At 32.9% G+C, this 27,549-nt stretch overlaps 1 protein-coding gene across 3 annotated transcripts in view; it reads left to right on the top strand.

The window, feature by feature from the left end:
* LOC148940713 (ribosome biogenesis protein BMS1 homolog) overlaps positions 1 to 27,549 on the top strand; it is a 140,523-nt gene that overhangs the window by 92,977 nt on the left and 19,997 nt on the right. For all 3 annotated transcript variants that reach the window (XM_089105312.1, XM_089105311.1, XM_089105310.1), the window contains exons 15-20: positions 152 to 335; positions 2,675 to 2,840; positions 5,246 to 5,485; positions 8,845 to 9,115; positions 11,956 to 12,131; positions 14,932 to 15,105. In XM_089105312.1, the coding sequence (XP_088961438.1) occupies positions 152 to 335; positions 2,675 to 2,840; positions 5,246 to 5,485; positions 8,845 to 9,115; positions 11,956 to 12,131; positions 14,932 to 15,105 (1,211 nt within the window). The remainder of the gene's footprint in view (positions 1 to 151; positions 336 to 2,674; positions 2,841 to 5,245; positions 5,486 to 8,844; positions 9,116 to 11,955; positions 12,132 to 14,931; positions 15,106 to 27,549) is intronic.

Below are 27,549 nucleotides of genomic sequence, written 5' to 3'. Positions count from 1 at the left end.
GAAAAAAATGAACAACTTATTGCTAACAGAAAAGTAAACTACACAGTACAGTACACATAAAAGATAACTACATAGCATAGCATGTAATCTTATTTAAGCCTGGACTTGAAAGTTAATATTTGAGTCAAATTCAAATTGCTTACTTTTCTAGCTTCGACAGGACCGGTAGACGAGGAGACTGAAAGACAGAAACTTATTGAGAAAAAGATGAAATTAAAAGAACGTTTTGATGCTGAATATGATGAAACCGAAGGCGGTGGCCAGAAATCATTTTATGAAGAACTAAAACAAGAGGTTGACGCACAAGCAAATATGAACAAAAGTGAATTTGAAGGGTATTTCTTTTTTTATCTTTTGTTTTTACAGTTTCATTTGAACCTTGTTTTAGCACTCTACATTTTATGAGGAACTTTTTTGCGTATTTGGATGAAAAGTGTCCAAATCTTTTGCTCCCCCTTTTTTACGTGGTGACCGAATTTTGGGTCTGTAGACCTTATTTCTTATTACTCTGACTACCTGAAAATAGCCAATAATTTTGGTTCATAATTTGGCTGGCACTGGGGTTTCACTGGTGTTTAGTTAATGTAAATAGAAAAAGAAAACTTTAAACTTTTTCTTAAACCTGTTTGAAAAAAAGGCTTCGTGGGCTTTCTTCAGGTTCTAGTTTGGCTGAACTAAAATTGTGTTCATTTTGTTTTTGTGTGTTGGAGTTTCCTTAACTAAAGGATTTACAGATACAAGTTTCAAGCATCAAGTCGGCCGGAAAATTAAGTTTTACGGCCCATTTTGAAGAGGGCTTGTGCCTCCAACCTAAATTTTGTTTGTACATTAGGATTCTTTTGGCCCAGGTACTTTGGTATTTATATTCCGAGGCGTCCTGGAAAAAGTGTTTAGTGCCGCTTTCTAGGGCACATTTTTGGAAACCGTTTTTTTTTTTCTTTCTTTTTTTCTTTTTTTCTTTTTTTTTTTTTTTTTTTTTATTATTTTTTTTTATTTATTTATTTATATATATATACAGAACTTACAAATCTGGGTTTAAAGACGTTTGGAAAATAATTTGTCCCTTTTTCGGGCTTATTTTGGAAAAAAACGTCTTTTTTTTAATATTGGTGTCCATTTGGCCCAGGGATTCAGCAATACAAGTCTCGAGCCGATCAGGAAAAAATATTATTCGGCTCTTTTTGTACTAGAGGTTTAAGTCTCAAACCGATTGGAGATACTACGTCTTTTGGTGGTTTTAAGCTGATCAGATAGCCAAGGTCAAACGCAAGTGCCTTTTTTCTGCTATAAAACCTAGCAGTGAAGAATGGGCTGTTTTCACAATTCAGAGCCTTTGTCGCTGAGGGTACGTTTACTAAACCATTCTTTGAGACTTATTGGACTCTTGTGATTATTTTGAGTAAAATGGCTATTTGTAAATTTTGATTTGATGCAAATGGAGTCTACGGGAGTACCTAAGGACGAAAAGGGCACGGGGAGAGGGGATCCTCAAGCGACAGGGGAAGGTAAGGTAAATCTTTATTTATACATTTATTTAATAATGTCATTACTTATTTATACAATATTAAATTGCGACAAGCCTATGGTTTTCTCCTGTATTGAATAAAATAAATAAATAACAATTGTTATAATAAAATTTCTACTTTAACTAACAGAAAGTAGAGCTCGATTTGTTAGCTTAATACATTGAACGCTTCAATTAACGCTTCAAAGCAATACATCTTCAGACAAAAATAACAACAGATCAACAAAATAAGCAGCAAAAGGAAAAATATAAGAAGAAGACGAAAAAACGAAGAAAAAAGAGTAGAGGCTATCTCAGTGCGAGTATAAGTTAAACCAAGATTAAAAATGAATCTAACATTCGTAAGTCCCCACATCTTGACAAGGAATAACCTCAAGACAAATTTTTTTATTGATAAACGATTCTTAGGAGTTACTTCAGCCTGGTTAAATTTATTTGCAGTATAGGGGATCTGGTACCTTAACAAAATCTATCCCTTTCTGATTTAAATAGAGGAAGATAAAGCTTCTTGGAGTGAACATGGACAGAATAAACGGGAGCCCTGGAAGTAGCCTTATTATGGAAATAATTTTTTGGAGAATGAATGTCAAAAAACCACATTGCTGTTTGAAATTCTTTTAGTTATTTGAAGAAAAAAAAATAATGTCTGATTCGCGATGAGTATGACATTGGTATATGTATTGCTTATAGTTCTTTAAGCCTAGTATTTTCTACTCATATCCATGCAATATATTATCTTGAAGCTACTACTATTTAAAACCAGGGCTTTGCGTGGGATTTCTTGTTATTTTTGTTAGCCAACTTGTACGTCGAAGCCACCTTGCTTGACAGCAATTAATACAGTCGTCTTTTTGTGGTTGTTCTTTTTTTTACGACATCGTCGATTAGTATTAACTATGAGGTGCTTTTGAACTTGAGTCAGCACAATTGTATGTGCATGATTTTTGACTTTGTGTTCAAGCCAAGGGCTATCCTTTTTTGCCTTATATAATGTTGCTTATTTATGAATAGTTTTTTTTTGTTTCCAGAGCTGGAATCAATCTAACTTTTAGATTCTGTGTTTTTGAATGCTTATTTATAGATGTTCCCCTTACGAAAAAAATAATTCTCGTATTTCATTTATTGTCATTTATTATTGTTAATTTTCAGTTTGGATGATGAAATACGAGTTCAATATGAAGGATTCAGACCCGGAATGTATGTGAGAATAGAGATATCGCATATACCTTGTGAGCTGGTTATCAACTTTGACCCTACATATCCTTTGATTGTCGGTGCTTTACTACCTGGAGAAGAAAATATCGGCTTTGTCCAGGTAATTGTATAAGGAGGGGTGTATGATGAAGGGGTATGATATTGGGGCATTTTTGATTTTTTCTGTTACTATGAGTAAGTGAATTAAAGAGACTGGTCATTTTCCAAGTGGTATGTATAATAGCTTCTCACAAATAAAAATATTTTTTCTGGGCATCTATTGTTCGAATAGCAGAAAACAATCTTTTAAAATTTAATCGGATGAATTTTTCAGTGAGCCAGTTAAAACACATAGAATGTGGTAGGTAAATTGTTTTGACAGGTGCATTTACCAGGGGAGGGGGGGGGACAAATATGGTGTGAAGGGTAATAATTCCCCTTTTGACATTCAATCGCATCTGTGGACAGAGGGTTAGTATTAAAATTGAGGTACCAACTTGTACTTGCAGCGGGACGAGACGTTTTTCCGTCTCACCTATTATCTGGGATTCAGATCTTTGGTAGGAATTTGTTTCAGCGTAAGCTCCCCGACTCACGGCGTAAGTCTGGGGAGGTATTTTCAATCAGCCAATTCTTTTTTCTTTTAATATTCGACTAGTATGCATTTAATTGATCGTTCTGATTAATTGATAAAAGATTGGACTTTAGTTAACTCATTACGGTTCTCTACTCGATTCAGCTAACATTATATCGTATAAAGATTTTAGCAAAGAGTATGGGTAACTCGTAAAGTGGAAACTGGCACTAGTGTTTTTAAAAAAAAAAAAAAAACACCAACTTGCCAAGAATTTTACGTTTCTTGGAATTTTTCCAGCTTCTTAATTGTATTTTTCTTAGAAACTGAGATCCGACACTTATTCCTACAGCAATTTTGCCAGTTACCCAAATTATACCTAATTATAACAATCAAAAATGGCAAGAAACGCCAAATGCTAGATGATGCTGGTGGCTTTTTTGTCGACACTATCACCAGTTTCCACTTTTATTAGTTAGCCATACTGTTTTGGCTCTACTATGCCTTTATCTGTCTCAGAAACATTTCAGTTCTTTTTTTACGCAAAAGCACTAAAAGCATTGTGGAAAGGTCCTAAAACACTGTACTCGTAAATCAAACAAAATTTTCAGTTGTAATTTTCACCTTCAGTTTAACATGTTTTTAATAGTAAAATTACTCTTTATTTTTCCAGCTGATTGTGACCAACTGGCTGGTTTGGATGTTGATCGCATATTTAATAATTAAAACCAAGTCTAATCTCAGAAATCCTTCCTGTCTTCGCGATAAATATATTATTTATTAGCAGATTTTTCTCAGAAATTTTGACACGGAGGCAAGTTATACGAGCCCTATATTTGTGTCAAGCTGAACGGAAAGCGATTCCTTTACTTCTATGACCTTAAGAGGCCTCTGCAAACATGACTAGGGAACAGATACCCACTTGAAAAATTCTTTATTACTTTGACACTTTTTCAAAGATTATTTGAGATCCGGTCTTCCGTTGGGAGATGGCAAGTATCCACCTTCCTTTTAATATGCTCAACATGCCATCTTGAACAAAATCAAAATGTGTATTTTAGGTTTTCATGATTTTCTTTGTAAAAAAATTTGATTTTCTAAGCTTATGCGTTCAACAATTTAAAAGTGTAATTCCGTTCGACTGCATTGTGAAGCTTAATAATGTATTAATTCATAATGAATTATGGTATATAGCGCATAAAGTTACGTTAGTTCATCTTTGAGCTAGAGGTATAGAAAATTTTTCAGGCCCGCTGTATCACCTGACTCTTATGAAGTTAAGATACCTATGCAACTACGACCAGTGGATAGAGAAACACTTGAGGAATCCTTTTCCCGCTTTTTAAAAAACAGCCTGAGAACTGACCTTCCGCCTTGGGGTGACGAAATGACAAAAAATTTGAACACGCTCATTTGAGCAAGAAAAAGAAAATTAAACTATTAATTGGGAATAAACTCTTAACCTACCCTCGATCTTCTATTAAGAGTGTTATCATGCATAATAACTTTCTTTCTTGATTGATTCGTCGTCACTATCGCTTATAAATATTATTTTTTTTTAACTATCTCTGCTAAATATATATTGCTCGTGGATTAATTTCCGTTCACGAAAGTGCTTTAATAATATGAGGCATTTCTGGCAACGTGGCGTATATTAGAAGAAAAAGTTTACGGAGTTTTGGATTTTTTATCTCAACCCAATTTTTTTCCGAAACTTCAAAAAATAGATATAAAAACTTGCACAGTAGTCAGTTTGGAATGTAAGTTTTCCTGTTTAACTCAAGAAAAGCTATAATTTGACACATTTTTTGTCCTCGCCTGGATATTTTGTCAGTTTTTCATCCTTCTAAGGAAAATATCTATATTTAGCCTTCTTTTCTTTTTTCATGTTTTTTTAATTGTATTTACTTTTTGCTCTGTTTTCGCATTATATCAAGTCTGGTGTTTTGCAGGTTCGCTTGAAGAAACACAGATGGCACAAGCGTATTTTAAAAACACGTGATCCACTTACAGTCTCAATGGGATGGAGAAGATTTCAAACTCTTCCATTATACAGTATACAGGATCATAATATGCGAAATAGGTCATTAAAGTACACTCCTGAACATTTGCATTGTATGGCAACTTTTTGGGGTCCGATCACTCCCCAAGGAACTGGAATGCTTGCTATTCAAAGCATGAATAGCTCAGAGGTAATTTCCCCTATATAGGATCTAGTAGTGTTACTTACTGCTAAAGTATATTAGGCATTGTGAGTAGCAGGGGTCTAATGGTAATAAAATCTTGTTCTTCTTAATTCAACCATGGGTGAAATCATGTTTTGAGACACAGTTTCTAGGGGGAAGTAGCGACGAAGAAATTATTTAAAATCAAAAATAGAAACATAGTGAAAATGAAATAGAAGAGTTTATTTTTTTTGGAGGGGAGGAGGGGTACAAAAGTATTTTTTCGATTTTTTTTTTACAAAAAAACTTTAAAAAAAGCATCAAAAATTTGTTTATTTTCATTTTTGTTACGTTTTTACGAGTCAGACAAACATTAGGGGGGGGGGGTAACCCCCCCTCCCCCTCTGGATACGGCCTTGCTTACAAAACAGCGACAACAGCGTGTAAGTGTAGTCTTATTCAAGACAAAAAAAAATGTGACTGTTAAATTATAAATCAAATAGGAAGACTAAATCATGGTTAAACTGCTATTTTTTTTTTACGGTTGTCGAAGTTTTGAAACCGTGGATTCTGGTGTCCTAAACTATATTTATTAATTAGTCTTGAGTTGCATGTTCATAGTGATATGTGAAGCAAATATTTGGCGAAACAGAAAAGGTGGAACGGATATTCGCTTTTTCAGTTCTAGTAAATATGTTCCAGAAAGGTATAACATACAGTATATGGGGCAGCAAGATACCGTACTAAAAATTGACAAGTTGAAGACGGTTGAATCGAAGTATCTCGATAGCAAATGAAGAGTGGGAGGTAGATATTGGGCGAGAATGGGAGCAATCAGCAAAATACGAGTCTGGTGAATAGAGTTGTCGATAGGGATACCTAGGTATGAGTTACTGTCAATTGTCTTAATAATGGGTGTACCAAAGATTATACTGTGTGATAACTGGTCTTCATAGCAATTAAAAAGACCAACTACTGATTTTTCTAGTTTAAATTCTAGTCCAACATTGTGGTGTGCATCTGTTAAGATGGAAAATATGTCCCAAATACGCTCAGCAATCTGACTTAGTTTGAAGATGTCATCAGCGTATAAGACAAAAGATTTTTTGATGCCGTTAGACAACACAAGGTGTAGGGCATATTCCCTGTATGTCCAATTTTTATCTTAGTGAAAAGGAGGGGGGTAGGAATGTATGGATAAACGCGTGTCACTGATCTATTTTGCCTTCAGCGAAACGGGAGTTTTCTTAGCCAAAGCTGATAAATTATTTACTATTTAGGGATATTGAACCATCTAGCATAACGGTTTTCCACCAAATGGTAGCCGCTTTGTCGAAGCTATACTAAACAGAACCCAGAATAGGATAAACAAAAAAGTTAATTTAAATGCTTCTCCAGTAGTCAAAGCATACCTAATTTTCTTCAGGGATTTGAACCAGCCTAACAAGAACGACCACCGATTTCTCTCGAAACTTTTCAATTCCGTTGCCAAAAGGCGTTATTTGTACAATGCACCATTTTGGAGACTATTTATATGTTCAGACAAGTCGAAACCTCGTTCGGTATTCTTTCGTCTCATGAAATATCATCTGCGTTTCCCCGCACGGACCTGCAATTCTTATTTTGTCACAACATTTAAGATAGGTGGCCCTTTGTCGCCATGTTATAGCAAGTGCATATTCTCGTCTGTCAAAACTCAATCATCTCCGAATTTGGGTCCTGATCCAGTAATTTGTTGAAGTTTTTGTATATTTTGAAGCGTTTAATTTTTTTTTTAATTTGTTTTTTTTCTTTTTATTTAATATTGCTTCGTCTTGTTGTCTTTTGTATGGCGGATATCAAATAAATAAATAAACAAATTTAGGTTACATATCAATTTACCATCTCATTCCTCTCTTAATACTGATACCTGAAAACGAGTTCGCCAAAGAGAAATGAATGTTCAGTTCTGTTCAGTTCTATGTTCAGTTCTCCTAAATAGGTGCATAGGGGAACTGAACTGTTCAGTTCAGTTCTATGTTCAGTTCTCCTAAATAGGTGCATAGGGGTAAAGGTACATTTTGTTTATGAGAGGCTTGTAACAAATGGGACCAATTACTTTTACTCGTCGGTAATGTAGGCCTGATAGCATCTGAGACAATATCAGGCCAACCCTTAAGTGTAAAAGTGATCAAATTTTGGAATTTTTGTTATTCTGAAAAAAATAAAAATATTTGCTCATGTTTTAGTTTAGCCTTTCTATGCTGCTTTGACTAGCTTCTTTGGAGCAGCCATTTCTCTGTTGGTTGACCTGCTGCTTAATTTTGTTGCAACTCGTACTCCTTTTTTTCGACGGTTTTGACGGTTTTTTTCGACTAATTGGACGGTTAGCTTATTATCGAAGGAGATTAAGTAAAACTTAATTCGCCCAGATATGATTTAAGGGATTTGAAGGATTTAAGGGGAATTGAAGCTCAATTTATGGTTAGAACTGACTAGACCAGCTTAATTAAGAGAGATTTACATGCGTTTTAGTTGTGCAAATGTTGTGTCACTTTTGGTGAAAAAATGGGAAAAAAAAATGTCCGCTTGACGTAGCTTTTTGCTTAACTAAAACTTTATTATGTTTATGCTCGTTAAAATCTCGTTTATTTTTGTTTGTTTAAATTTGTGAATCGAATTTCAGTGTTTAAAAGTGCATGAATTGCCTAAGTATGTTGTACAAGATACAACTAAAGACATACTACTGGACTTGGATCCATCGCTGTGAAATTCGTGAAGTAAGAGCAGTATCTTGCGAAAAAAAAAATTTTTTCAAATAGATTTTACGAAATTTTTTAATTAGCTCTGTATTTTGCCTTTAATATTAGTTTTTTATATTATTATTTTTATGTCAAATCGTGTTTGCCCTAAAGCAAACTATTCCTTGTGACTCATTTCTTTGTTCGAAAAATATTGGTACTTCAGTAGAAACCCATGGTTTTCTTTCTTGTTTTTTTTTATTATTATTATTGCTATTTCCTTAAGGATTGCTTTTTAGTGCCTTAATAAATCCGTACGCTGAGAGTATTCTCACTATAATAGATTGACAGTGTAATTTCTCTTTTAGAAATCAATTTTTTGTTCTACATAAAACAAAGTTTTCTTTTAAAGCAGATGCAAGGTTAGATGTTTTGCTTGTTTGTCTAAGCTATTTGAATCTTCATTTTAAAATAAATACAGTGGTTCAATTGATTTGGTGGCATTCTTAAAATATTCTCATTAAAAAAAAAGAAAAAGAAAAAGGCAAGAATAAAAAACGGGAATAAAAGCAAGAATAAAAAAAGCTTTTAACTAGGGGGATTTAGCCCCAGCCCTTTCTTTGTCTTGCATAGCTTAATTAATCTAAGTATCTTTTCTTTTCTCAGCCTGGTTTTCGTATATCGGCTACTGGCTCTGTAGTTGATCAAGATAAATCCACGCAAATAATGAAAAAGTTGAAATTAGTGGGTACACCTTTCAAAATATATAGAAAAACAGCATTTATTGAAGGCATGTTCTCATCGTCACTTGAGGTTGCCAAATTTGAGGGGGCATCAATCAAAACAGTTTCTGGAATTCGTGGTCAAATTAAGAAGGCTGTGAGAAAACCAGAAGGATCATTCAGAGCCACATTTGAAGATAAAATTGTGTTAAGTGGTAAGCTATTTAGTGATTGTATTTATTTTTTTTTTTTGGCACAGTTATATTCCTCGATATGTGGTCCAAAGGCTAGCGAGTTATTATAACGTAATTGTTGAGTAATGGTTGTTTATTTAGTTGTAATAGTAATCTTTGAAATGCATATACGTCTAATAAATACTACGATATAGTGTTTGTGTCTCGATATTTGTGGTTTTTAGGCCTCTGTGCACATTGTGAATGGTAGAGTTGATTGACCTTATTCCTTAAAAGAAAACTATGTCCTAGGTTAGGAACTATCCAAAATTAACATAGAAATAAGACGCTGCCTCAAGTGCTATTGTTGATGGCTTCATCAGCATATACTAGTTTTTAGTTCTAGAAATATGATCTTAGGATACATGGGCTGTTGAGGAGGCCTTTTTCTTCAGTAGAAAATTGTTTTTATCTTCGGAATAGTCAAAAGTTATTGACAAACATTAGATACACTTGTTAGTTTCATTAGTATGCTAATTACCCGGAAATCGGGATTACTAGCATATATCTTTTAAATTATTCACGACGCAATATGTCTTTCTAATAACTCAGTTCTTTTTAAAAGTTTGTAATTTCAATTCCTAGACAAGATAGATATAATTTGTAAGCCATATTTTTGAAAACAAAAATAAAGAATTTGTCGAGCTTTAAAAGAGATTAAATAAAAAAAACAAGTTTTTTTTTAACTGAAAGTAAGGAGCAACATTAAAACTTAAAACAAAAATTATTCCGTATATGAAAGGGTCTGTCCCCTCCACAATGCCTCGCTCTTTACGCTAAAGTTTTTTTATTGTTTTAAAATGTGAGAAATGGTCTAACTTTAGCCTAAAGAGGGAGGCGTCGAGGAGGGGATAGCCCCTTTCATTTACGGAATAATTTCTGTTCGTTTTAAGTTTTAATGTTGCTCCTTACTTTCAGTTAAAAAAAACTTGTTTTTTTTTTATTTAATTTTTGAACGTTCTTGAATTAATGGAGGTTTTGATTTCGGCTCACCGTCCATGAATAATTTAAAAAAAAATTCATATTAATTTTACTTTTATTTGGTTAAATGGCTTTCTCGAAAGTTGTTTAATTTTAATTGCGCACATTTTTATTAGTAATAAATATATGTAACATACGAATTAACTTAAGCAGCGAACTTCTATATCCATATATTTTTAATACTTATATTAGGGGGTTCGCCCCCTAGTCAATACCTCGCTCTTTAAGCTAAAGTTCGAATTTTGTTCCAATTATTTAAAAATGACAAACAAAGGCCGTTAATTAGAATAAATAGCTCTTATGAAAGTACTAAAAAATCTTTGGCTTAAAGAGCGAGGTATTGACATAGGGGCGTACCCAATCATATACTTAATAATTTCTGTTCGTTTAAAGTTTTGATGTTGCTCCTTACTTTCAGTTGAACAACTTATTTATTTCTTATTTAAATTCCGATCGTTTTTTTTTAAATTATGTTGGGAAATCTGGCGCCCCCTTCATAGCAATGTCCCTTCTCCCATGCAAACTTTCTCCATGGAAAGATCCTCCCACATAACCCCAGAACCCTCCCCCCACTACCAGAAAAAAATCACCCTAGAAAACGTCTGTATACTTCCCAATAACCAATACTATATGTAAACATTGGGTAAAGTTCATAACTTTCAGCCCTCCCCCCGGGGACTTTGGGGGATTAAGTTAATCCTAAAAGACATATTTATTATATTTTCGACCATGCTGAAGAAAATGGCTATCTCAAAATTTTGATCAGGTGACTTTGGGAAAAAATGAGCGTGGGAGGGGGCCTACTTGCCCTCCAAGTTTTTGGTCACTTAAAAAGGGCACTAGAACTTTTAATTTCCGTTTGAATGAGCCCTCCCACGATATTCTAGGACAACTGGGTCGATACGATCACCCCTGGGAAAAAAACAAAAACAAAAAACTTTCTTCTTTGATCTTTTGTGATCGTTCTTCTGGCAAAAAATACAAAATTCCACATTTTTGCAGATAGTACCTCTACGTTTAACAAATACAAGATTCTTTCCAGAATTGAAGTAAGAACAATAGTTTATGGCGATCTCGCTTACACCGTCTGTGTGCGTTTGGAAACTTGTATTCAGGAATATTTACCAAAAAGCTGCAATCGGTAATCTTTAGTCGTAATCGAGGTTTTCTAGGAAAAGTATCAGGAATCCACATCACTCCTTCTAAAAAATGTAAAATTGTCAAGACTAGTGGCGTATCATCGTTAAGCTGAGGTTTGACGGAAGATAGTGCATATCTGGGATGCAAAAACGACGAAGCGACATAGGTATGGGAATTCTGGCTTGTATATTGATTAAAGGCAACATTTTCTGAAGTCTTACTAGAAAATTTAACGAAAAAGGGGGATTCTGTTAAAGCCAAATGCAAAAAAAGAACTCCAATAGTAAATTTTTACCAATGCAATAATAGGAAGTTCTATCGATTTAAAAACAAATATTTCCGGCAGGTAAAACGGATATTTCAATTTTCGTTTGAGATAAAACTGAACCGCATATTTGTCCAAATGAAGACTTATGTTTTCACCGGTGACGCAAAATCGGATGCCTAACCGAAACTTGGCCCAAGTCAGTACCGGGCTTGGTTTGCAGCAATAAGATCTTGCAATAAAAAAAGAGAGGGATACGAATCCAAGTGCCCAGTAGTATAGTAGGGGAATTATTGTAGTCAGAAATAGCTTCTTCAGTCTCGTAGGATTCGATTAAACTTACATATTTACATATGTAAAATATAAATATGATAATATTTATATATTAAAATATAATACAATATAATATTACGTATTATATTGCTTTCTATTCTAGACATAGTTTTCGTTCGAACTTGGTTCAGAGTTGATGTGCCACGTTTCTACACTGCCGTGACGTCCCTACTTCTGCCACCTAGCGAGAAAAACAAATGGCAAGGCGTGAAAACTGTTGGACAGCTTAAGAGAGAAAGAAGTGTTAGAGCAGAAGTCAACACTGATCATCTATATTTGGTAATTACCTCTAGTTTGTCTCTGAACACATTATTCAGAATCACCAACATCTTACTGGGAAATATAGAGTCAACCTTTTCTCTAAAATGTTTTTTTTTCTTATCTTCTTTTTATTCCTTCTTAAAAATTTTCCACCATTTCTATTATTGTCTAAATTTCTTCATCTAACTCTTTAAAAATGCTTCGAATATAATAGACTGCAATTGAAGAACCATCAACCCTCATTTTTTACACTAAACAGAAAAACGGCAATGCTTAATGAATGAAATGACTTGTTCATCTGCATTTACGTTAAACAATATAACTTACAGATCAAAAATTATTGGAAAGGCAATCAGTAAATAAAACCCATTGAATTGTCGTCTTGTTACACATGCTGCACTCTGAAATTCTTTTAATAGAAGTACTAGTGAAACTTAAGCGTGAAGGCTTGGGGGTGGATCAGGAGTGCACATAATATTACATTCTAGATTTGCTGTAGTTGCCTAAGAAAATTATATCTGTTTAAGCTCATAGGTTGCATTGTTGTCAACTAACAGTAGAGTATTCTAAAATATTTATTGTAATTTCATACTTTAATCCTAACAAGAAGGTAAATAATCACAAGTTAAATTAAAGTAAAAGTTACTGATGGAAGAGCTATACCAGATCCAGATACTTCAAAAGGAGGCTGTGATTTGATGGCTCAATATCTTGGTGAACCAAGTCATTTACGTCGCAAAAAAGCGTGCTGAATCCGGATTGCACTCAATTCGAAACTTTTATTGAATTCCATAGCTGAACCAGTTATAACAATTACAGAAGAAAATTGTGGGTTAAAGTGGGCTACAGCTATGGCAATTTTGGGGTTGATTCTTACCATTTTTGTTGATTTTGACGGTTCGAATTAGACCGTGTTATTTAATTGGTCTTGCCTTAATTGGCGAATAATGGTAATAAAGATTTTTATTTTGGGTGAAAGCGTGAATGAGATGAGTAACGCTGATAATGCATAGTATAACATTGTTCCATTTTATTAATTAGCTCATTGTTCTCAAGTCACCGACTTTTTTGTCTCTTTTTTTGTTGGTTTGTCAACTAAATTTGTGAGCCATTTTTCGCTTCCGAATTATTCACTTACTTCCTAATTTTATCAGTATATGTATTTCGCCCTTGTATAAATAGCACAACATCAACTGTTGATTGGGCGCACCAAAGACATAAAACAAACACTATTATATAAGGCTTGATAGCACAGCATAAGGAAACTCACCTCTGGCCGTGGTAACTTACGTTTGAATTTTAGAAAAGATAAATTTTTGTCTTAGAGAAGGCTAAAGACTTTTTAGTCTTAAAGAAGACTAAAGAGTAGAAACTAATAAATATATTTTTTTTTCAAAACCCTGAATATAAGTGAAAAAGATGGGCGAAAGACGGATTGGGTCTTACGTAACTTTATCTTTTTAACTCGTTTTCATCATCTCACCTTACGTTTTTCATTAATGCAATTACAACCGAGATCAATTTGATATCTATGTCATACAAAGCACAATTCGTCTTGTGTCCCTCGTTTTCACTCATATATATATATATATATATATATATATATATATATATATATATATATATATATATATATATATATATATATATATATATATATATATATATATATATATATATATATATATATATATATATATATATATATATATATATATATATATATATATATATATATATATTGAAAAGTAGTTTTTGAAAAAAAAAATGTTTCCTATTTATCTTAGAATTGAAACAATACCCTTTTACAGATTCGGAATTTGTTTGTCCAATCGATTCGAAAGGAGAGAAAAGCTTGGTCTTTTCTAGTTGCATATAAAACATAATAATAACGCTGAAATATAACGGGTAATGAGGGTTTGCATTATAGCTATTGGATATTTAGAACCAATAGTACAAATTTCTATTTTTACTTGCCTCAGTTTTGGACTATACCCTTGAGGCGCAGCAAAATGTCAAAAAAAAATTTGATTAGATATATATTTGTGGAAAATCTCCTATAAATCTGCAAAAAAAATATTGAGACATTTTTGCGTTTTTTTTTGTAAGCAGTTTCTGTACAGTGCTACTGATTAATGAATTAGTTCATGTGATCTGGAATGGGGTTTGTTGCCTGCTGTTGTCGGTAAAAGCAACCAATAAATGTATTTGCTCTTTGAAGAGCTGGCTCTACGGGATCATAGAAACTGGATAAGCTTTAGAACCTGTAATGCATCTTCAAGAATCCAATTTGGTCAAATCAGATTTTGTATTTCTTGGGATTTTATATCCTGAGCACTTGATTGACTGAAATTAAAACAGTCACAAGAATATATCCTAAAAAATATCCAGAGCATTAGATTGATTCTGAAATTAAAACTGTCACAAGAATATATCCTAGAAATTGGTAATAGTACCAAGAAAAATATAAACATTCTAAAACTAAATCATTTACCAGAAGCCAATTCGGCTATGTCCATTTTAAAGTGCTCTGAAGAATAATGCGCATATTTAATATACATTTAATGTACAGTAAAATTAGCAAATTCATGTTCGCATGAATTTTATCTAATATTCGTTTTAAGAGGTTTGTCAAAATGACCTCTGAACGGTTCATATGTTAATACTACAAGACAGGTTAGCACATAGGATTGTTGTTCTGTGAAACCTTACTCTTGCTATATTTGGGTTGACAAACAACATTTCTTTTTCCATGTCAAAAGAAATGTCAACAAAATGAAATAGATTGAAATTGTGTTTAGGGGTGTTTGTTTTTTAGCCTGTCTCAAGAGAAGAAAAAGTATTTGCTCCTCTAGTAGTGCCAAGATCTCTTCAGCGTCAGCTACCTTATGACTACAAACCTAAAGCTGAGGTGGCAGCACCTCTACCTGGCAGTAAGCGCGATATTGAAGGGAAGAGAGTTGCCGTGGTCCTGGAGCCGAAAGAAAGAAAGGTAAATAAGCTAATTATCTATTTGACTACTGATTCATTTCATATTGTGTTGTAAAATGGAAAGAGACGCTGTTCAATATGCTGTCTTGCAACTTATTTGTTTATAACTTGTTCCCTTATGAGCTTTAACTTCAGAGAAGTATGGGCGAGTCATATTGAATGCCTGTTCATTAAAAATGACAAAAATGGATTAAGTTTGGGAGCTCTTACTATAGGAAAACATTGACTATACTGACGTGAAAAGCTATGCTAATAAGCGTTCACTTATTGTACACACTAAGGTGTGTATAGTGGTGTTAGTAATTTTAAACCGCTCAAAAGTGGGCTTTGGTTTTTCTAATCTGCAATAAGGTCGATAATCTCCTCGTTTGCCCTCTTGAGCCAAAAGAAGATCTCATTGTAAGAAAGCGTAGATTTTAATGATAAGCATTTTAACTAGACCACACGCCATAGCTACTTCACATATATCTCAATTGGTTAGTAATTTTGGATATTTTCCAAATAAGGTATTGCTTTTCTTTATTATGATCAAGGCTCCTTGACATTTATGATATACGAAGATGCAATTTTTTGTCAAGAAATGGATTTATTTTAACTGTTCTGTTTTGTTACTTAAAAAAGTAGGTAGACATAGCAGTTTTCTTTCACAATGAGCCCTGAAACAGCTCTCATGATTTCCCAGGGCCCCCATAGCAGTGCACCTAATCAAAAAGAAAAGAAAAAAGAGAACACATAAGTACTACCCATGGAAAAGAAAGTGATTTTCCTTATTGTTCAAGCCAGAGGAGTGTAAGTTTCCTGAATAGGCTTTTCGGTCATAGCAATTCCAATGGTGTACCTTTTTTTGATCCGGTGCCATTTTTTAGGGTTTCAGGCTGCGTTTCGAAATTTCTCTGATTTTCTTCCAAAATAACACTTTACTATTAAAACTAATTTAGATAATGGTTACCATTCCCGGTTCAGCTAGAAAGGGCAATTTTTTTTAAATTGATCAGTTACCATTAATTTAGATAATAGTTACCATTACTATAATATGTAAAGAACTAAGGAAAACCAAAACTCTGGGTAGGTATTATATGCTAATGCTCTGCAACTGGCGTCATGATGTATGTGCATTTTTTGATCCGACGCCATTTTTAGGGGTTTCAGGCTGCATTTCGAAATTTCTCTATTTTTTTAATAATATTTTACTATTAAAACTAATTTAGATAATACTTACCATTCCCGATTCAGCTAGAAAGGTTCAGCTTCAGCGATTCAGCTATTTTTTTTTCTTACTTGCCAATTTTTTTAAATGAGTTTTTTTTTAATTGTTGGTTATTATGAGCCGCGGTTCATCCTTTACTAGTTGCAGTTACCGCTGTAACTATAATATGTAAAGAACTAAGGAAAGCCAAAACTCTGGGTAGGTCTTCTATGCTAATACTCTGCATCTGACTTCATGATATATGTGCATTTTTTGATCCGATGCCAGTTTTTAGGGGTTTCAGACTGCGTTGATATACGGTATACTCTGCATCTGGGCTTCATGATATACGGTTCTTGATCCCGTGTTGGATTCTGAAATATAATTCTGAGTTAGAAAAAAGATTAATAGTGGTTAAATTAAGCCCGTAAAAGCCATAGAGCTTGTCGGAAGGGAAAAAACCACAGTTAATGCTATTTTTTGAATACCAGAAGAAAAGTGTTTTGCCCCCTTCCTCCAGACAAAAATGCCGATTCTCCCTAGCCCCCCCCCCCTAAAAAAATTCTTGAAGTTACAGCTTAATCCGCCAGCCATGAGACAAAATAGGATAGATGTACCAATATAATAAGTCGTTTTCTTTTAACGAAAGGTGGCTTGCCTTCGACATAATAAAGGTAAAGAAAAAAATGTATACCCTGGGGAATATCGGAAGCATATTGACGCTTCAGGTTAAGTCTTTTTATCTTTGACTTCGTCTCAGCTACTCGCTGTATAACATCACGCAGTCTTATTCAGATGGTGAGTGGCTAAAATTGACCGATACTAAAAGAAGCTTTATTTTCAATGTTTATTTTTTAAGCAAATTTCCATTTTATTATTATCAACATCAGTTCATATTTATATCAGGGTTGGTTTCTCTGCACGAAGCAGGGAGAGGGGTGCTTTTGGTGAACAGAAACATGAAAAGCAGGGTCTCATTCATTTGTTGAGCATTTTCGAAATCAAATCGACTTTGCTTTGCTTTGATAAAACTTAGGAATGTTTTAGTCTAAGAAACAATCAGGATTGCCACCGCTATTGATTTATCACTATTTCTAGTGTTTTTTTTATATTACCTAGTGATTTTCTTCTAGTTAGTGATTTATAGTGATTTTTGTTCTAAAACACTTGTTTTTATCCTAAATCTAGTAATTTTTCAAAATATAGTACGTAGATTCATGATTCAATCGAATAAATTACACAAAAAGCTAATAAAAAAACGCAAAATCGTGATTCACTTTAGTGATTTATAGTGATTTATGCAAATATACCGCCTTTGAAACTTTCGACTTCCCACCATATGTCCATATCAGATCTAGACCTCAGAGCGTTATCTTCAAGATAATAGGCAAACCTAATTAATCGCTAAACTGCAAAAATGTTCCATGCTTCCTATTTCACAACATTTGCTCTGGTCGAATTTTGTCTTCATATTTATGTTTTTCTCTATAATCTATCAGTTCTAAATTAGATTTTCTTCGTTTAAAACCTTTGAAAGTAGAGTAAATTGTGGATATGGCTACACCCTCTACACCTGCAAATAGAACGGAAATGGAGTGAATGAAAAATAAGAAGGTAGGTATAGATTAAATATATTTTTTTTTAATTAAAAAAGAAAATACGACTTAGTGCTTTAGTAATAGGATTTGTAATATAGCTAGATAGATTAAATTTATTGTAGTTTGGTGATTGAAGTCGGTTGGGAGTAAGGAGGGGGGAGGAGTTTCTACTCTGGGAATTGTCTAATGGATTTAATCCTTACTTTTAATAGGTAATTGAAACGCCTAACAAGCGCAGTTGACGTCCCATTCTTTAAGTTTTTGAATTTATGTGCTAACATATCAAACAGTTTGTGGTAACGAACTGTAAGAATGGAGCGACAATATTAACCGAAACTTTAGAGACGAAATTTTGATATCAATCGTTATATCATCGGCTTATTATGTTTACTGCAAATATACGAGGCGTGTTTTTTAATTAAGGTCCGTTTGAACGTAAGTACACAACGAAAAATTATTTCAAAAAAGTAAATTTATTTTTAGAAAGTGCATATTTCACTCTATTTTTTGGCATAATTACCAAGTTTTTTGAAGCACTTATCATGTCTCTCATGAATTTTGAAGTAAAGTCTTTATAAGAACTTGCCGGCGGCTCCAATAACCTAGAGTTCACTGCTTTTTTTTACGTCTTCGTCATCTTTTTAACGGTTGCCACTGAGGTGGCGACCGGTTGAACTGGAGACAAAACATGGGTTTGGCATATCACGCACAAATCGAGGCAACAGAACATGTAATTGAAACACACACACTCGCCTGAAAATTTGAAGTCCGAATATCCTCTCTCCCAGCGCAAAATCATGGCGTCGGTGTTTAGGAATAGGCATGGTGTTAGTAGTAAGGCATCTATATATTTGAACCCTACGCCTAAGGCATGTAAATGTGTGTAGGTTTTCAAGTAATTGGGGTTACCAGGGTCATTTGCAAAGAGGTATCATTTCTATAGAAGGTATAGTAATTTGAAATATCATATGGAATTTGCTTGAAGGTATATACTTTGCGTACGTGCCCGTACAAACAGGTTGGGTATAATCTGTTCTGGTTCAAGTTTTTTCTGACACAATTAACTGAATTTCTATTTCATGATATACAAGTTTTTTTTTAGGTTAAATCCGTGTCGGAAAAACCGGTGTATCTTTTTAGTTTTCTTTACAATTCATATTAATAAGAGAATTGAATTAAAAGAGAATAGTTTTTATTTTGATTGATATGATTAGAGGAAAAAAATGAGGAGTATATTTACATTATTGGGGATTAATGGTGGAGATAACAGCAGAGATGTAATTGCTTCTTTAGTTTACGAGATTTGCGAATTTTTTGCGAAGAATTATTATCGTAAAGATATTACCATGATCAGGAATACCTCACGGGTAATTAAAGAACGGGGTGCTTGCATCAGATACTTAATAGATTTGACACTTACAAGAGACATTGCTAGAAGGTATTCAATAGCTTAATTGAAAAGTTACGATAGAATGACATTGTGACTTGACCTAGCTTTACCTCGCCGATGTGGTCTGTATAATACATAAGTAACGTTTGAAAAGTATTGCCAATTGAAAAAGAAAGGGCGGAAGTGTTTTGAGGGGGATGAGTCGCAGGGGGGGTTGAGTTGCACGGGGGTGCAGTTAAAGGGGCTACAGTTACACGGGGGTTGCGGTTATACAGGGGGTCAGTTACAAGGGGGGTTCACTTGCACGGGGCTTGAGTTAAATGAGGATTGAGTTCCACAAGAGTAATAGTTTTCTTTACAATTCATATTAGTAAGAGAATTGAATTCAAAGAGAATAGTTTTTATTTGCAAGGATATTAGTAGAGGAAAAACATGAGTGGCGCATTTACATTATTGGAGATTAATGACGGAGCTAACAAAAGTGATGTAATTACTTCTTTAGTTTACGAGATTTGCGAATTTTTTGCGAAGATGTATTAGCGTAAAGTTATTGCGATGGTTAAGAATGCCTCACGGGTAATTAAAGAATGGGGTGCTTACATCAGATACTTAATATATTTGACGCTTACAAGAGACATTGCTAGAAGGTATTCAATAGCTTAATTGAAAAGTAACGATAGAATGACATTGTGACTTGACATAGCTTTACCTCGCCGATGTGGTCTGTACAATACATAAGTAACGTTTGAAAAGTATTGTCAATTTAAACAGAAATGGCTGAAGTGTTTTGAGGGGAATGAGTTGCATGAGGGGTTGAGTTGCACGAGGGTTCAGTTAAAGGGGCTACAGTTACACGGGGGTTTCGGTTATACAGGGGTGCAGTTACAAGGGGGAGTTCAGTTGCCTGGGGGTTGAGTTAAATGAGGATTGAGTTCCACAAGAGTAATAGTTTTCTTTACAATTCATATTAGTAAGAAAATTGACTTCAAAGAGAATAGTTTTTATTTGCAAGGATATTAGTAGAGGAAAAAAATAAGTGGTGCATTTACATTATTGGAGATTAATGATGGAGCTAACAACAGTGATGTAATTAGTTTTTTATTTTACGATATTTGCGAATTTTTTTTGCAAAGTGGTATTAGAGTAAAGGTATTGCGATGATTAAGAATTCCTAAATGGTAATTAGCTTCTTTATTTGTTTTTTTTTCAGGGGTGTCTGTATCGCACCAGAGGTCCAAGAATATGGAGAGAGGTCCTAGAATATTGAGGTTACGTGCGCGCACGTAACCTCGTCTAAATGAACCTTAAAAAAAATGAAATAAAGCTATGTCGACTTTAAATATCTCTCCCGATTGGTCCCTAAAAAACCAGTCTGGTTGAAAACGTGGAGTTTTCGTACTGCTCACTTTTTGCAATATGTAGGAACCAGTGGGGAATCCCTGTTCGTTTGGAAAGGTGCCAAGGAAAGGCATACAAATAGCATGTAGTTTCAAAACGTGTTTAATCACTTTTCTTGAATGAAGTATCTGTACTGTATATTCAAGAGTTGAAATCAATAAAGAGCTTGTTACTTACTTACAAATATTTTTTATAATTTCTTGAATTAAATTTCCGTATTGTGTGTATCCAAGAGTTGACTTCAAGAAAGAAATTGTTACTTACTGAAAATTTTTTCATAATTTCTAGAATTAAATTTTTACATCGCGTAGATAAGTGAAAATTGTTTGTGATAAAGAGAAAAAAAAAGCTACTTACTTGCGATTTTTTCATAATTTCTTGAATTTAATTTCTACATAGTATATCTAAATCGTTAAAAAAATAATTTTTTTGAATTAATTATACTTTTGTAATAAATTCTTTAACTATATTTTTTTTGTTTATCCTTAATGTTAATTATACATATAATTTTATACTTAGACTGAGATTTTTTTCATAATTTCTTGAATTTAAATTATAAGTCGTATATATATATTGTTAAAACAATAAATAGTTTGTTAATTACTTAGAATTTTGTCATAATTTCTTAAACGAAATGTCTTTTTGTCTGTCAAACAGGTAAATTCAAGAAGGAATTTGCTACTTAGTTACAATTTTTTTCATAATTTCTTGAATGAAATTTCCGTATTGCGTATTCAAGAATTGACTTCAAGAAAGAAATTGTTACTCAGAATGTTTCAATAATTTCTTTAATTAAATTTCTACGTCATTTAGCTATGTAAAAAATGTTTTTTGTTGATCCAAAAGGTGAATTCAAGAAAGAATTTGCTGATTAGACTCAGAATTTTTACATATTTTCTTGAATTTAATTTTTACGTCGTATATCTAACTCGTGAAAACAATAAAGAGTTTGTTACTTACTTCGAATTTTGTCATAATTTCTTTAACGAAATGTCTTTTTTGTTTGTCCAAAAGGTAAATTCAAGAAAGAATTTGCTACTTAGTTACAATTTTTTCATAATTTCTTGAAGGAAATATCAGCATTGCGTATCCAAGAATTGACTTCTAGAAAGAAATTGTTACTTACTGAGAATTTTTCAATAATTTCTTGAATTCAATTTATATATCATTTAGCTAAGTGAAAATTGTTTGTGATAAAGAGAAAAAAAAGTTACTTACTTGCGATATTTCATAATTTATTGAATGAAAAATCTGTACTGTACATCCAAGAGGTGAAATCAATAAAGAGTTTTTTACTTACTTACAAATATTTTCATAATTTCTTGAATGAAATTTCCTTATTGTGTATTCAACAAATGACTTCAAGAAATAAATTGTTACCTACTGAGACTTTTTTCATAATTTCTTGAATCAAATTTCTACATCGTGTATCTAAGTCATGAAATTCTTGAATGAAATTTACGTATTTTGTATCAAAGAGTTGACTTCAATAAAGAAACTGTTACTTACTGAGAATTTTCTCATAATATATCGTATTAAATTTCTAAATAGTATATCTAATTAAAAATTGTTTTTGATATAAAGAAAAAAAAAAGTTATCTACTTAAGGTATTTTCATAATTTATTTAATCGAGTATCTGTACTTTATATCAAAGAGTTTAAAAAAGAAAGAGTTCGTTACTTAATCAAAAATATTTTCATAATTTCTTGAATGAGATTTCCTTATTGTGTATCCAAGAGTTGACTTCAAGAAAGAAATTGTTTTTTTTTCATAATTTACTAAATGTAATTTACGTATTGTGTATCCAAGAGTTGACTTCAAGGACGAAATTGTTACTTACTGAGAATTTTTTCATAATTTCTTGAATTAAATTTCTACATCGTGTATCTAAGTCATGAAAACAATAAAGACTTTGTTACTTATTTGGAGTTTTGTTGTAATTTCTCAAACGAAATGTCTTTTTGTATATCCAGCAGGTGAATTCAAGAAAGAATTTGCTACTTACTTAAAATTTTTTCATAATTTCTTTAATGAACTGTCTTTTCTATTTAGCCAGGAGCCGAATTCAAGAAAGAATTTGCTACTTACTTAAAATTTTTTATAATTTCTTAAATGAAATTTATGCATTGTGTATCCATAAGGTAACATGAGTGTGTTACCTATTTACAATTCCTTCATAATTTCATGAATGAAATTTCAGTATTGTGTATCCAATAGGTGAAAACAATAAAGACTTTATTACTTACTTGCAATTTTATTATGAGTTCTTTAATTAAATATATGTATTGTTTCAAGGATGTGAATTCAAGATAGCTATTTCTACTCACTTACAATTTCTTCATAATTTAATGAAATGCATAAAACTAATCTAAAGAATAAAGATGGGTTAAGCTTAAAGATATTTATTGTTTAAACGTATTAACATATTTTTGAAATAATTTGCTACTAACTTACAATTTTTGATAATTTCTTAAATGAAATTTCTGCATTGTGTATCCCTGAGGTAACTTCAAGAAAGAGTTTGTTGCTTACTTAGAGTTTCGTCATAATTTCTTGAATGAAATGTCTTTTTTTATTTATCCAGGAGGCGAATTCAAGAAATAATTTGTTCCCATGTGTCTGACAATAGATGTATGCAAATTCCTTTTCTTACATCTCCGACATTTTATTAGACATTCTAAACGTTTGATATGCTAGCTTACTCTAAAAATAATGAACACATAACAATGTAATGCAAAATATATTTTTAATGAAATAATGCTATGTAGAATATTAATACAATAAATATATTATGATACATTATTAATATCAATGATTAACTTTGGACATTTTGAATCTGTTCCAAAAAATAGTTCACCATGTTCTCTCTTGATATTATAGGTATTGTCTTCTCTTAGTTCGTAATCAGTAGAATAATCATTATTCCATTTTGAGTCATACACAATTTTTACTGGTGTCTCATCAACAGGCTCAATATGCTTTTCATCTTTGGTATTATTTGGATCAATGACTGCTTGATCAATGGCAGTAACGTTTGCTGGTGCTTTGTTTTTCATCTATTCATCTTTATATTCTATCGTGATATTTTCTGACAATGCCCTTTTTATTTTTATGGCAATTTCACTTTATATTATCACATTATTTTTACACAGGTAACAGTTTCGACACGTAGACAAGATATGGTTTACGATATTAGTAGAAGAGTAGACCTTTCTTTTATTGATCTTCCGTTGAATGCTAATACCCAAAAGGTGACGATTCGATGTATCAGTAGGTAATGTATTTGCTGCAACAGTAACAAGGAGTTGTCCTCTATCATCAATGATTAATTTTATTTTGGCATTCTCTTTGAGTGCAATCATCTTTGGAGATCTCCATCTCGCATAACCACCAACATAAGAGTTGAATTTTTTCGGTATTCCAAAGAAATTTAATTCATTACTGTCATGACAATGCATGCATACATTTCCAATAGTGCTAGCACCTGTACTTGTTTCAAAGTTTAAATAAGCCTCTTTGTCAGCATTCAATTCTAAAATAACCTTGTTACTTAAACACACTTTATTAAAATGCTCCATCTATACTTTTTTTTTTAAAAGATATAACTTAAAGTTTTATCGTTCAACTACGCACAAAATAATGCTTTAATATACGCACCCGATCAGGTAGTGTCGATCACCGGTCTTAGAGTACCAATGAAGAAGTCGCGTAATGGCTCTGAACAATCAAAAAGCGCAATTTTTAGAAGTGTCATAATATTCTTAAGTTTTAAGTTATTTACAAAAAGAAAAAAATTAATAAATTTTAAAAATTTCTATTTTATAAAAAATATTTTTTTTTTTTTAGAAAGAAAAGAAAAAACAACAACAAATGTTTACATAAAAATTTTAATGCGAGTTCACTCTTAAACATCCACAAACGATGGGTTCATGATATGAAAGAGTTTTTAAAATGTTTTATGGATTTTTCACAATCAGGTATGTTCTTAGCTATCCACTGTGTGAAGAACGATACCTAATTTTCCGGACGATGATAACCCCCCTAAAATTTAGGACAATTAAACTCATATAGATTAAAGGGTGGAATCCTAGGGTCACCCTTTTGAATTAAAACTTTATCCGCAGGTACATTGCCCCTTACGTAGAGTGCTTCAACTCCGAAAAAGCTGCAAATTCCACTGACTTCCTCCTGGCCATTTGTCAGTTCCTGAGCAGTATAATTAAGTGGTGTAATCACTCTATCATAGAATCCCAGTCTGTTTATATAACGTAATGTAGTACTCCACAAGCTTTTATCATACTCAAACAGATTACAGTTCACTAACCAATAGACATTTAGGGTTAACTTAACTTTTTAGGGGTTGAACATTTAGGGCTCTCTTAGATGCTGACTATGATAGTATGTTTCCTTTCATGCTGGATCCTAAAGTGTATTTTCTATTCATCATCTGATGGTTGATTTATCATCTGTTGAAAATCTAATATTTTTACAATTGCTTAAAGTGAAATTCGAGTCGTATATTAACCGTTTTGAACTTGTGAAAAATTTGATAACCTTTAATTTCTAGATAACAGTGTGCAGAAAAATTATAAAAAAAAAATCGCTGTGGTCATTGAAGCAGTTACGTGTTTTGGAATGATTAGCATAACGATACCACGGCGTATAATAATATCACAGGGTCTTTCATTGCATGGTTTAATCGACTAAAGCGTCTAGCATCTCTACCATTATACAGAAGGCTGTGCTTATCCTTTTTCTGTGTTTTTACAAGTGTCCTTAACTGTTTTCTTGTTTCACTCGAATCGTTGTCAATGTGTAAAGGGATATTTTCACCGTTTATTTTGGTAGCTTGCATCGATGTGGTATCGTTCCATCTTGGTCGCTTTTCAGGGGGAGTGTAATTGCATGAATCCACTTCCTACTTAAAAAAAAAAAGAAGAAAAACTTAGTAAGGAAATAATAACCCCTCTTTTACAGATAAATTGTCCCTCTAAATTTTATTCTGATGGTTGTAGTGCCCTATGTTATAGTGTATTAGAAATATTCAAAAAAAATTTTCAACTGAAAGTATGTAGAAACTCTCACACTTAAAATGAAACAAAACTAGTACTTATATTAGGGGGGTTTCCTCCTCCTCAACACCTTACCATTCACACTAGGTTCAAATTTTTTTCCAGTTATTTAAAAATGATCCCTGAATCAAATAAGTCGCTGATTTAGAATAAATAACTCTTTAGAAAGAAAAAAACAAACTTTAGTCTAGATAGTGATGTATTGAAAGAGGGGCAACCCATCTCATATACGAACTAATTTCTGTTCCTTTTACTTTTTAAAGGTGCTCCTTACTTTCTGTTGAAAAACTTTCAATTGAAAGTCTCATTTATTGAAACTAGTTTCTAGTTTAAATTATAGTTTAAAATCTCGTTTCTTATAGTTTTTTAAATAGTACTGGGAAATCTGACACCACTCAACTATAAAATGTCTCTTCTCCCTTTAAAAATTCGTCACTGGATATACCCTCTCCCTTACCTCCCTGCACCCCAACCCTCCCTCTAGCCCAAAAAACTGTAAACTTCTGTATACTTTCCAAAAACCAATGCTATATGCAAACACTGGGCAAAGCTCATAACTTGCAGTCCTCCTCCCGGGCATATGAGGGATTAAATCATCCTAAAATACATAGTTATTAGATTTTTTTGAATAAATCTGGTAATTTCTAACTTTTTATCCGGTGATTTTTTGAAAAAATGATCCTAGGATGGGGGCTTGGTTGACTTCAAAATCATGAGATCACATAAAAATGACACTATAACATATAATTTCTAATTTAATGAGGCCTCTCTCAAAATTATATTACCTCTGTGTGGATACAGTCACCCCTGAAAAAAAAACAAATAAACACGCAAATAACCCGTGAGGCATTCTTAACCATCGCAATACCTTTACGCTAATACCTCTTCGCAAAAAAAAATTCGCAAATCTCGTAAACTAAAGAAGTAATTACATCACTGTTGTTAGCTCCATCATTAATCTCCAATAATGTAAATGCACCACTGATTTTTTTCCTCTACTAATATCCTTGCAAATAAACACTATTCTCTTTGAATTTAATTCTCTTACTAACATGAATTGTAAAGAAAACTATTACTCTTGTGGAACTCAATCCTCATTTAACTCAACCCCCGTACAACTGAACCCCCCCGTGTAACTGAACCCCTGTATAACCGAAACCCCCGTGTAACTGTAGCCCCTTTAACTGAACCCTCGTGCAACTCAACCCCCATGCAACTCATCCCCCTCAAAACACTTTTCAGCCATTTCTTTTTAAATTGACAAAACTTTTCAAACGTTACTTATGTATTATACAGACCACATTGGCGAGGTAAAGCTATGTCAAGTCACAATGTCATTATATCGTTACTGTTCAATTAAGCTATTGAATAACTTCTAACAATGTCTCTTGTAAGCGTCAAATCTATTAAGTATCTGATGTAAGCACCCCATTCTTTAATTATCCATGAGGCATTCTTAACCATCGCAATACCTTTACGCTAATACCTCTTAGCAAAAAATTCGCAAATCTCGTAAACTAAAGAAGTAATTACATCACTGTTGTTAGCTCCATCATTAATCTCCAATAATGTAAATGCACTACTCATTTTTTCCCTCTACTAATACCATTGCAAATAAAAACTATTCTCTTTGAATTAAAGTCTCTTACTAACATGAATTGTAAAGAAAACTATTACTCTTGTGGAACTCACTCCTCATTTAACTCAACCCCCGTACAACTGAACCTTCCCTTGTAACTGAACCCCTGTATAACCGAAACCCCCGTGTAACTGTAGCCCCTTTAACTGAACCCTCGTGCA

This window comes from Artemia sp. Qi Xiang Cuo, chromosome 19 (assembly GCF_049724085.1).
Source record: "Artemia sp. Qi Xiang Cuo chromosome 19, ASM4972408v1, whole genome shotgun sequence".
In the NCBI taxonomy this organism is placed as follows: Eukaryota; Metazoa; Arthropoda; class Branchiopoda; order Anostraca; family Artemiidae; genus Artemia; species Artemia sp. Qi Xiang Cuo.
Note: the sequence above shows the minus strand (reverse complement) of the source record. Positions and strands in the feature narration are given on the sequence as shown.